The 11,793-nt window shown below is 40.0% G+C and overlaps 1 protein-coding gene across 10 annotated transcripts in view; it reads left to right on the forward strand.

The window, feature by feature from the left end:
* The window catches only part of CRACD (capping protein inhibiting regulator of actin dynamics), a 132,241-nt gene extending 120,457 nt beyond the window's left edge, over window positions 1-11,784 (forward strand). For all 10 annotated transcript variants that reach the window (XM_032108282.1, XM_032108284.1, XM_032108283.1 and 7 more), the window contains 4 exons: window positions 215-3,680; window positions 4,702-4,892; window positions 5,972-6,137; window positions 8,973-11,784. In XM_032108282.1, coding sequence (XP_031964173.1) covers window positions 215-3,680; window positions 4,702-4,892; window positions 5,972-6,137; window positions 8,973-9,133 — 3,984 coding nt within the window. In that variant the 3' untranslated portion in view covers window positions 9,134-11,784. The remainder of the gene's footprint in view (window positions 1-214; window positions 3,681-4,701; window positions 4,893-5,971; window positions 6,138-8,972) is intronic.
* Window positions 11,785-11,793: the final 9 nt, after the last annotated feature.

Genomic DNA, 11,793 nt, shown 5'->3' on the forward strand with positions numbered 1-11,793 from the left:
TGGGATGTTTTCTTTCTTTTAAAGGCTATCATCCGAATAGATGAGAGACATAGGATCTATGATGATGTAATCCATAAACTGGGGTGGGTGTGCTGGCTCATCTAAATCACTGCTTGAAATATTTTTCTTTTGCGTTTGCAACTCTTTGTTCACTGTAAAGGATAACAAGCCAACAGGCAATATTCAGTAACTCCAAACTTGTCTCCAATTTTAGGGATCACAAAGTTTAACAATAACAGAATTTGAGCCAGAGGACCTAGAAACTCAGCTGTATGAGGACATATACCCAGGTTATATTGGACGCTTCACAGCAGACAAGCTAATCCGGGAGAGAGATGAGCAGAAGCAGCTTCAGCTGGCAGAGGAAAAAAGAATTGAAGATCACTGGGGTATCCTTGAAGCCGAAAGGATAAGACAGATTGTAGAAATGGAAGAACAAAGAGAAATGGAAGAAAAAAGGTGCCAAGAACTTGAGGAGATGTGGAAAGAACAGGAAAAAAGACATCGTGAAGAAGAGAGGAGGCAGTACCTCCTTGAAGGAGAGACATCTTTGAAAATAGAAGAGCAAACATGCCATAAAGAGAAAAGAAGACTCATGAAGGCTGAAAAAAGGCAAGAGCTGGAGGAGCAGAGGTACCAGGAGCTGGAGAAGCAGAGGCAGAAGGAGTTGGAGGAACAACAAAGACAAGACCTGGAGAAGAGGCAGTGGGAAGGGGAGGAACAGCAGAGACGAGAGCTGGAGGTGCAGAAGCTCAAGGAACAGGAGGAGCAACAGAGACGAGAGCTGGAGGTGCAGAAGCTCAAGGAACAGGAGGAGCAACAGAGACGAGAGCTGGAGGTGCAGAAGCTCAAGGAACAGGAGGAGCAACAGAGACGAGAGCTGGAGGTGCAGAAGCTCAAGGAACAGGAGGAGCAACAGAGACGGGAGTTGGAGGAGCAGAAGCTCAAGGAACAGAAGGAGCAACAGAGACGGGAGTTGGAGGAGCAGAAGCTCAAGGAACAGGAGGAGCAACAGAGATGGGAGTTGGAGGAGCAGAAGCTCAAGGAACAGGAGGAGCAACAGAGACGGGAGTTGGAGGTACAAAAGCTCAAGGAACAAGAGGAGCAAAAGAGACGAGAGCTGGATGAGCAGTGGCACCAGCAATGGGAGGAACAGCAGAGACTAAAGCAGGAGGAAGAGAAGCACCAGGAATGGGAGGAACAGCAGAGACTAAAGCAGGAAGAGAAGCACCAGGAACAGGAAGAGCAACAGAGACAAGAGCTGGAGGAGCAGAAGCACCAAGAACAGGAAGAGCAGAGATGTCAGGAATTGGAGGAGGAGAAGCATCAGGAATGGGAAGAGCAGAAGCACAAGGATTTGGAGGAGAAACAGAGGCAAGAGCTGGAGAAGCAGCAGAGGCTAGCACTGGAACAATTAAGGCAAGATAGGACTGAAAAAGACAGTCAAAAGGAAGAAGAAAGAAACTGGCTGGAGGAGCAAAAAGAACTCAAGAAACAAAATAAGGAAGAAATACAGGGACAAGAGCTAGAAGAGAAAGAGCTTCAAGAAGTTGAAATAAAACTGAAACAGGAGAAAGAACCTGAGAGCCACAAACAAGAGAAGAGACAGGAGGAACAAAGACAGCATTTGAAGGAGAAAGAAAGGACAGAGAAGGAACAACCCCAGCAAGTGACGGATAAGAAAAAGAAACGGGAAGAGCAGCGGAAACACAAGCTCACAAAACAAATGCACATGGAAAGTTCAGAGTATGTACTACTAGATGAAATGAAGCAGCAAAAGGAACAAAATGGACGTGAATGGAACAAGCTGAAAGAGCAGAAGGTAGACACAGAAGGACAAAATCTTCCGCCAAAACAAGAAAACTCCTTGGAACAGCCACAGGAAAAAGATCAGTTGTGTTCTGCTGGAGGGGCTGATAGGCATCCAGCAGAGGAGAAGCTCCAAGAAGGATTAAGTTCCCAAAAAGTCAAACAGCCAGAAAAAGGGAATAAAACATCGGAAGAACTGCAAGCCCAGAAACTGAAGAGAGAAGTTGAGGCTCAGGAGCAAAAACGCATAGGGGAAGAACTTCGGTGGCAAGAAGTAGATGAAAGACAGACGGCATCCAGACCCTTCACATTTCAAGTGTCTTCTGGAGATAAACAGATCATATTTCAGAAAGTAAATCTGAGTCCTGTCATGCCCATCAAAGGAGCAGGACTCTCTTCTCCATCTGTCAAAGACTGCAGGGTGCACACTACCAGTAAGGGCTCTCATTCCCTCCCATCATCTGTGTGTGTACCCCACACAGCTATTTTGGTTACTGGAGCACAGCTGTGTGGCACAGCAGTGAACCTGAACCAGATTAAGGACACGGCTTGCAAATCATTACTTGGCTTAACAGAAGAGAGGAAAAATGTGGACGTTCCCTCTCCAGAGAAGCCCGAGAGAAAAAAACAGGATCCCAAACCCAGCAGCAGTAAAATGAAACACGCACAAGAGGCACTGAACAACCAGGCTGTACTGGCTGAGTGGGCCTCTATCCGCTCCAGAATCCTAAAGAACGCAGAAAACAACAAATACAATGAGAGAGACCGGGTAAGCGTCTGCAGGCACAGTGATGACTGGACAGCCCGAGGATGCGGTGCTCCCCATGGTAACTTGAGGAAAACCCTCTCCGCAAATGCAAAGTTCTCGATTACACCAGCATGGCAGAAATTTTCAGACGTTTCAAAAACCAGTTCAGATGCTGAGAATGTAAATGTGGCAAAAGGCAATGAAACAGTGGCTGTGGGGAGAACCACTGGCTCATCTGCTGATTCAAAGGAGGACGTGGTCTCCACTTTTAAGGATAACTTATCTGAAAAGCCCAAAGAGAAAATGGAAACCCATAGTGAAGTGACAGACAACACCGAAGGCTGTAAATTTGCAAAAGATCTTCCATCTTTCCTTGTTCCAAGTTTTCCACATTCTATGGGTAAGGAATTACCCCAGCCAGAACTTCCCAATGCCCTGGAAAATCAGCAAAATAACAGCACAAAAAAAGCAGATAAACCACCATCAAATGGAGAAGAAAATGTTTCTCCTTTTGGAATAAAGTTACGAAGGACAAACTATTCTTTACGTTTTCATTATGATCAACAGGCAGAGCAAAAGAAAAAGAAAAGATACAGCGCAGGAGACAGTTTTGATGGTGTGCCTGACCCACTCACGTCAGCAGAAGGTGAGAAAGAATCCTCTGTTTTCACTTCACAAGAAAGTACCTCTCCTGGCACGGGGAGAGCAAACATTTCTGGTAATTTAAAAGACTCTTCAGTTACTGTCGTGGAGGTTTCACCACCAGTGGTCCCACCAGCCACCGGCCAGACTGCTCTCACTGCTCATGAGAAACCAGCATGCAAGTCACTGGTCCCACAGAAACCTGCCTTAGCTCCAAAGCCCACCAGCCAGACCCCACCATCGTCTCCTCTCTCTAAAATGAACAGATCAAACCTATCTGAAGTGTTGGGGCAAAGGGTGGTTAAAGCTGAATCAGATGGTGGCTGGAGAAAAGAAGACAAAGCAAATGCAGCCCAACCCATACCATCCAATGACTACAAAAATGAAGAGGAAGAAGTCAAAGAAAAGAAGTCATTTTTCCCATCTCTAAGTATTCCATGGAGAGAAAAAAGTGAAAAAAAGCCTGAGCCATTGAAGAAAGGTATGTATCTTTCAAAGCAAATTTAGCTATTATCTGCATTTCTGGAGATCCAGAGGAAGACATTTGGTCTTAAGCTATGATTTTTACCTGGCATGTTATTTGTGGAGGACTGCTACTTTGCTTAGGGTTGTCTGAATGAGTGTGAATTCCCATGCCCACAGTTTAATTCAGAAGCCCACAATTTCAGTGTGACCAGTGCAACCTACTTAAGAAAGTTAATTTCAAGGAGGTAACAGAAGTGTGTGTGTGTGTGTGTGTGTGTGTGTGTTTTCCTTGGCAGAGATATTACCTCTGCCTCTAGTTAGTCAGGTGATGGATTCTGGTCCATGTATAATGGTTTCATCAGAGCAGAGAGTGTAATTTTAAAAACCTACATTCTGTTGCTTCTCTTTTTAAAGGAATATTATCTAGCTTAAAAATACTAAGATCTAGGTCCCCTTATCCTGGGCAAATTCTTTAAGCAATACAGCTGGGCACAGCAGTCTGTGCTTCAGAGGCAGTCTTCAGTGATGAAAACATTTAGAGTAGCCATAATGTCTCTTCAGAGGAGGGTTGAAAGCCCCTGTATCCTGAAATGGTATTCTGTACAAGAGGGAAAATTACCCTTTCAGAGTAAGGACACTCAAAAGACTGAGGCAGGAATTCAGCATTTCATTGGGAAATCCCAATTTTTTTTCATTCTTGAATTTTGCAAACATCAGGACACTTGTAAACCAGTATCTCAGTGGAACTGCTGCCTTTTTTTTTCCTTCACCAAAACAAAAACCCAAAACCAAACCAAACCAAAAAACAGAACAAAAAAAAGAGATACATTTGGACATCTGAGTGTGTTGAATTAGGTCTTATTCCTGAGGCATAAAATCTGTTTCAGGATTTGTTGTGCAGTCCATAAAGGTCTGTGACTGACATGGCATTCAATGGGCTTAGCTCCAGCATTTTCACAAGGTAGAGAAGTTGTAGGGGTTTTCTCAAGACAAGAGATCTGCATTATTCAATCAATTCTTGTCATGTTTTCTTTCAGAAAAGCCTGTTCTTCAGAGCAGACACTCTTTAGATGGCTCTAAATTGATGGAAAAAGTGGAAACTTCACAACCACTTTGGATTACATTAGCACTGCAAAAGCAAAAGGGATTTCGTGAGCAGCAAGCTACGAGGGAAGAAAGAAGACAAGCCAGAGAGGCAAAGCAAGCTGAAAAACTGGCTAAAGAAAATGTAAGCAATCTTTAGAAACCTGCCCATTAGAAAAACTGACACCATAATTATAACTGTTAGCTAATTTCATTATGTGGGAGTATGTATTTTTTTAATGTTTGGTTTGTAAGACTTCATAAAAGCTAAAATGACAGCAAGTAAAAAGTATTCTGAAAGCCAGGAGTTCCCTCTTGCAAAACTCAGACCTCCGGGAGAAAATACTGTGCGACAGTTTGGCAATTTTAGTGTAAACTCTGATGATATCAGGTGGTAGTTAATGACAGTCATAAGCACAACTACTGTGCAGGTGATGGAACAGAAAAATTGTGTGCAACGTGGTTCTTTCAGAGCTTAAATAAGTGAGATGTTAACCTTTAATGCTTGGGGAATAACAGCTGAAATATGCAGTTAATAGGTGAATATTAGTAAGTCTGAATTTATTTTTATTGTAGCATATACTATTTGGGTAAAACACATATGAACAGAAGAAATGAACAATCATTATTGTCATGATCATGTCCACATGCCTAAAGCAGGCACTGAATTCAATCACTTCTTTCCTGTTCTCCAAATAGCTATTTATTCTCCATGGCTTTCTATTAGTAAGGAAAGCACTTCTACTTACAGCACCAAAGCGATGCTGCACAAACAGGGATGTTGTACATAGATATCACAGACGGTAAAAAGGGATATTATGTGGATAACTAAATATATTTTGGTGTTTGTTATGAGACCCAAATTTCTGATGGATATATGCCTAACCGGAGCCATAGACAACTGATGGAAGAAAACAGCAGTGGGTGTGAAGTTGCCCACAGATGCACACTACGTGTCAGTGCTGTATTTAACAGGGAGGGCTGGCTCAAACTTGTCAGTATTTTGACTGAAATGACAACGTGACAAATTTAACTTTGTGGTGGGTTTTTTACAGTCTTTAATAAGTGCTGGGTTTAGAAGTATCAGTGTTGTGATCCCTTGCCAAAAATGAAGGTTAAGGAAAGGACAGGTGATGAATGAAAGCATCAAGTGTGTCATCTCTAATTTGTAGCCATTACATGACAGACTGTTTCTCATTTAGCAGTTTCCCTTCTCTGTTCTAGGCTGCTGTAAGTAATCAGTCAGATAATAAAAGTAACAGCAGCAAAACAAGCACACTGCAGAAATCTACAGCTCAAGAAGGAGAGAAGAAAATGGAGACAGCTGTGTCAAGACTAGAAAGAAGGGAGCATCTAAAAAAGTCGAACACCCTTCCAACATCTGTGACAGGTACGGTTGAGAGATTCAGATTCACTCTAGGAATAATGCACTTCAGAAATGGTATTGCATATTTTTGAGAAAGTGAATGAGAGTTTTTTTCCCCCCCTCATATACTACTGCTAGAATTACAAATGCATTGCACAGAATAACACACCTTATTCCCATCTCATGTGCTGCCCCTTATGATGGAAATACCTAATTTTAACAGATTTTTACCAGGCTCCCTAGGTTATTAAGGTTGCACTGCTGCAATTCCTTAGAATTGCCCCAGTTCAAGTTAGCAAAATTGAGCTGTCTCCCCAAGCCATATCCACAGTATTTTTGGAACATGACTAATGCACATTAGAGGGATCTGATTTACTGTAAATTGCAATTGCAGTACTGTTTTGCCTTTAGGTTGGGGGTTAGCACAGAGGGGGAATGATATTTAACTTCTACAAAGTGCATTTGTGCAGGAAATGAAACATGTTGTGTCACACCTCCCAGTTTGTCAAGGAGAAATATTCACCCCCCAATATTGGAAATAAGCATTCTCATTTGAAAAATGTTTAAAAAATAATAACTTCAGTTGACGGTAGTCTGTTACTTTGAATTTAGGACTTCTCCCTCCCAGTCAAATATTTGGTATGGGAGGTTGGAACCAGAACCTACTGCTTTATCTGTCACTTCAGTTAAGCCGAAACTATTCCATATTCAAAAGGCAGGCAAATTAAAATAAATACTTCCCCAAAGGGCATAACATTTGGGGTGGTATAAGGTGATTGTTGAAATACAGACTTGCCTGTATTTCTCTAGCTAACAGTAGTCATTGGGAAAAGGTTTTTGAGTGGATAGGTGTTGAAGAAACCTTTTAAAAAGTTGCACAAGTAAATAGCATTTCTGAAAGTAAATACAAGTATCTGCTGCATCTGTTCAGTACCACTCTATGCCAAGGACTATGAAATGCAACTATTGAAAGCAATGAGGTGACTCAACTGATTTGTTAAAGGCTAGACCAGTGCTACTCCTGCATTACAGACTGTCTGAAGCTGAACTTCCCGCCCCCCCCCCCACCCCCAACCATGCCTAGATTCAGTTGCTTCAACAGCTGGATCTTCACACTGCAGCTGCACACCAGAGCAGACACCCCTGAGAACTTCACTTGGAACACCTTGGGTTGGACTAGATGACCTTTAAAGATCCTTTCCAACCCAAACCATTCTAAGATCTTACATAAACTGCCCAAAACTTTCATGCTTTACAGCATGCCTGTCAAACTCTAAAGGGGCTCTATGGCAACCCTACCCCCAAAGACTCAGCACAGTGTTGTTATGCTGTACATGGTAAATTCTAGCAGAAATCAAACCTCATCACAATAGATGATGCCAAATTAGATCAAAGGGCCAAAACCCAATTATCCAAAGTCATTCTGTCTGCACTAGAGTGACAGTTCAGGAGGAAATTGAGGAGGAATTACCAAATTCGAATTACCTAAAGTGAAAGCATAGAACTCTATTGGCCCTTACAAAATAGTGACTGGATTTCCCTGTGATTACTGACGACATTTGGAGCCAGGCAGCCATTAGCAACTACACATATATACAGGTATTTGTGGGTAATAAGACTGATTTGGGCTTCCCACAGTTAGAAGAGCGTTTAAGACAAGACCAGCCTAGGACATGTTTAAAATGGAAATCTGCTGAGTCCTCCTCTAAGGACATTAAAAACCACCAAACTTGCACTTGCGTCTTGTGCAACAGGAACTGATGAGTATGTGACCTTTAAAATAGCACAAATTACCACAGCATTTGAAATAATTAGCTTTTCAAAGTGTCCATCTACAGAAATTGCTGCTGCTACTGTTCATTTACTTACAGATAAAAATATATGATTAAAGATGCACTAAAAAGAAAAATAGAACAGTTCTTGGCATCCATGCAATTTTAAAGCTTTTACACACATTCAAAACCTGAAAATGAAATGCAACTAAAAGTAATTGGGAATCTGAACATTTAACAAGAAAAGAATTTTGGCCCCTAAAATAGAAAACATGCCAGTGGGTGGAGGGGGGGGGGGGTGGGGAATGAGTGAGGAGTTGTTTTGTAACTAAGATTTTTAGAGTTACTCCATATGTTTCAGAGAGAACTCATTTCTACTCAGGTTGCCTTCAAGGGCATTCACTGTCTCAGAATTTATTTTCCCATTTGACTTCTACAATACTTCCATAGTTCTGCTTTGTGAAGTTGCTTCTTAGAAATCATTTGTTTATTAAACACATTTTCTTATGGAAACTGCTATTTGTCTTCAAGATACTACTTTGAAGAAAATGTGGCAAACAGCTAGTGATGAAAACAGGTTTCTTCCTTTTCAAGGACAGTCTCTTGGGCAGGGTTAACTGAGGCAGGAAGCTATAGGACCACCTTCTTCTCTGAAGAGGGAATCTAAATACTAGTGAATACATTTGGTTTACATGTGTGCAGCAGCTGCATTAGCAAAGAGAAAAAAACCCCCTAGCTTTATTTCCCATTGTTTTATATGGGGCAGATGTAATTAAAATAGTTTATTTAAAGAGAAAGACTGGCAAACTGGAAATGTTTTCTCTGGATCTCACGGAGACTGGAAATTTCGTCCCTATTTTTGTGAGTTAGATCACGTGGAGTCACCTCTGAAAAAGGAAACTCAGCTCCTCCTAATTTGATTATTTTGCAAATACAGTAAGATTTAACTGAAAGTGTTGGCAATAAATATCTAGTGTTAGATCAGAATATCTTCATATAAAAGTGTAATCTCTAGAGTCCTGCAACAAAGCACAGGATTCAACTAATGTTGGGGTTTTTTTTCCCTCTCCCTATCCCATAAAAAAAGTGGAAATTTCAGATTCTGTTCCATCAACCCCAGTGACAAAGGAGGTGGCCAAGAGATTCTCTACGCCTGATGCTAACCCAGTGTCAACAGAACCAGCCTGGCTCGCGTTAGCCAAGAGGAAAGCAAAAGCCTGGAGTGACTGTCCACAGATCATAAAGTAAACTGTAAAGTTACATCTCCATTGCTGACTATAAATTGCTTTATTTATTCTGCTTTTTACACATGACAAAACTGAAAATGCATGTATAGGAAGGACTGAAAACGGAACTGATTACCATTTTGCTCTAGCTCACTGTAAAGTCTACTCAAGTCATATATTCCATTGCTTTGACAAATAGCTAAAGGAGGTCATGGCAAACATCTCACAGCCAGACTCTCTCAAAAACTTAAGAGTGCTCAGATACTGGATGTAAATTTTAGCAGGTATCATAAGGGCCAGAAGAGAATAAGGGTTCAGAAGCTTCTTAAATTCTGTTGGTATTCGGTTCTGGAATTCTAGATCTCTATGTCTGAGATCTCAGAAATTTTTTCAGAACTTCATTGTTGAAATTGAAGCAAGATGCATGTTTCCTTCTCTTAAGTCATAATTTATTTAAACATATTGAACTGTATGAACTGCCAGTTCTGCCTGCTATTTGAAAGCTTTTTCCCTAAGGAAGAGCTTCAGGATACACCATTCCACATGCAAATGATAAGTAGATAGATGGTACCATCCAAATGCTGAGGTAATTTCTTTCATCATAGGATTAATACACTACATCTATATACCCTCACTTCTAGGAAGAAAACAATTAATCCTACTTAAAAAGCCACCATTTTTTAAACAAATATTATTAAGTCAGGGATTCACTGTTTCTTCTAGCCATCTAAGTGCATCACTGTTTGTGCTTGGCCATATTTATGCTGCATAGAGACAGTGACTGTGGATTACAACTTTAAAGCAGTTGACTGGACTTAAACTGGAATTAAACCTGTGTGAATGCAGCTGTAGAATTTGTCTCAGTAAGTTCCCACAGGAGTAGGACTGGCAGAACTGAAGTTAACTGAGAACTGAAAGCTAAGTCAGTGAGAGTTTTAGGAGTTTTAACTCTGCATTCTTCCCGATTTTACTCCACGTGTAATTTCAGGTAGTTCAGATAACTTCCTGTACTTTGACCAGTATAGCCAGAACACTTCAGAAAGAAGTTTACTTACCCATCTCAGGTATCTGCTGTGGCAATTGAACACTTTATTACTTCGCATAACTAAAACAGAAATGTCCAACCCCTCCCTCTTCCAAAAAAAGGATAAAGTCCATAAACGTAATAAAAACGTCACTATCCTCCACATCCCACAGAAATCACTAGGTCTGCATTTTAAAATGTCAACCTATTAAATAAATCAACTGAGTTTGTTTTACAAGCAAGACTTTAAAAAAATTTCAAAGTCTCCTTCTTACAACCATAAGGCTCAAAGGAACCTTTAAGCCTACAACATCATAAAGGGAGACATTTTCATGAAAAGAAATTACATCATTCTAGAATGATACAACATAAGCTTCATGGAAGTGTTTTAGCCAAACTGCTGTAAGCAGCATGAGAAACAGCATTTTACACTACACAGGAAACAGAATGAAAGCTGTTGCATACCCTGTTCCCAGAACCAAAAGGAGTTTCAGCAAAAGTCATTGTCAAGTACAGCCTTTCCCATCAAACAGAAAACAGGGGCTCAGTATCATGGTTACAGTAGCACAAACAAAATGGATGTTAGATTGAGTACATGTGCAGCAGCAAGATGGGCTTTCTTGTCTTAAGCCATTAGTTTTGCTCAGTTTCATATTTAAGACCAGAATCTCTAAAGTAACTTTTTTTACCATGAATATAAGTAATTAATATGTTTTAAGCAGAAATAAGACAATGCTGCTTGGGAAAAACCCCCAACTTAATGCCTTCAATATCTGAAGATAGAATTGGCCCTGTAATTACTTTCAATCTGCTAGCAGCAGGAATTAGTGCATCTTACAGTCAAATTTCCATTTTTTTCAAGTTTGTTTGCCTGAAGTATGGATCTGTAATAACTAAACTGCCTGAAATCCATCTTTACAATTATTTCTTGGGAGGGGGAGCCAGGTAGAAAAACAGAGAAGGTGAAGTAAATCAGGATGAAAGACACTGGTATTTTGAAAAGCATAGCAAAATTAGGTGCTATTGTGCATGACATAAGGATGCAATTTTCCAATTCAATCCATTTATAGCACATAGAATAGAACTTTCATTAAGGATATGGTCCTAAGCTAAAGCTTCAAAGCAGAGTTTTTTTTCAACCATAAAGGTATCTAGTGTAACAATGGAAACTGTATTATGTACAGTACTTGATGGAAACATTTCTAAAGTGTACACGTTCAACAGTGACATTTCATGTTAAATTAACAAAGATTTGCACTAAATACCAATGAAGTGAAGTGTTACTTTGCTTTAGCTTTGTTGCAGCCATTTCTGATAAAGTACTGGAAATCTGTAAAAATAAATCTAAAACATTACTACCCAGTTTAAAACAGGAAAAATGTTTTAAGAACTGAATAAACCACTATGTAGTATATTGTCTCAATTTTTTGTAACTTATACAAACACAAAATACCATTTCTTTTGACAAGGTTATATATGATTAACCTATATGTTCATATAGTAATGTATAAAAACAACAACATGTATAATTGTGGGGTATTTGTTGTGTACTTTTTTAATTTTTTCAAATGTTTTAAAGTGCAATTGTTTATTATACTGTCATTTTAATTCTTATTAAACTATAACCTGGTCAAAATTATCTAATCATTGATATATGT

The sequence above is a fragment of the Corvus moneduloides genome, chromosome 5 (genome assembly GCF_009650955.1).
Source record: "Corvus moneduloides isolate bCorMon1 chromosome 5, bCorMon1.pri, whole genome shotgun sequence".
NCBI classification, from domain to species: Eukaryota; Metazoa; Chordata; class Aves; order Passeriformes; family Corvidae; genus Corvus; species Corvus moneduloides.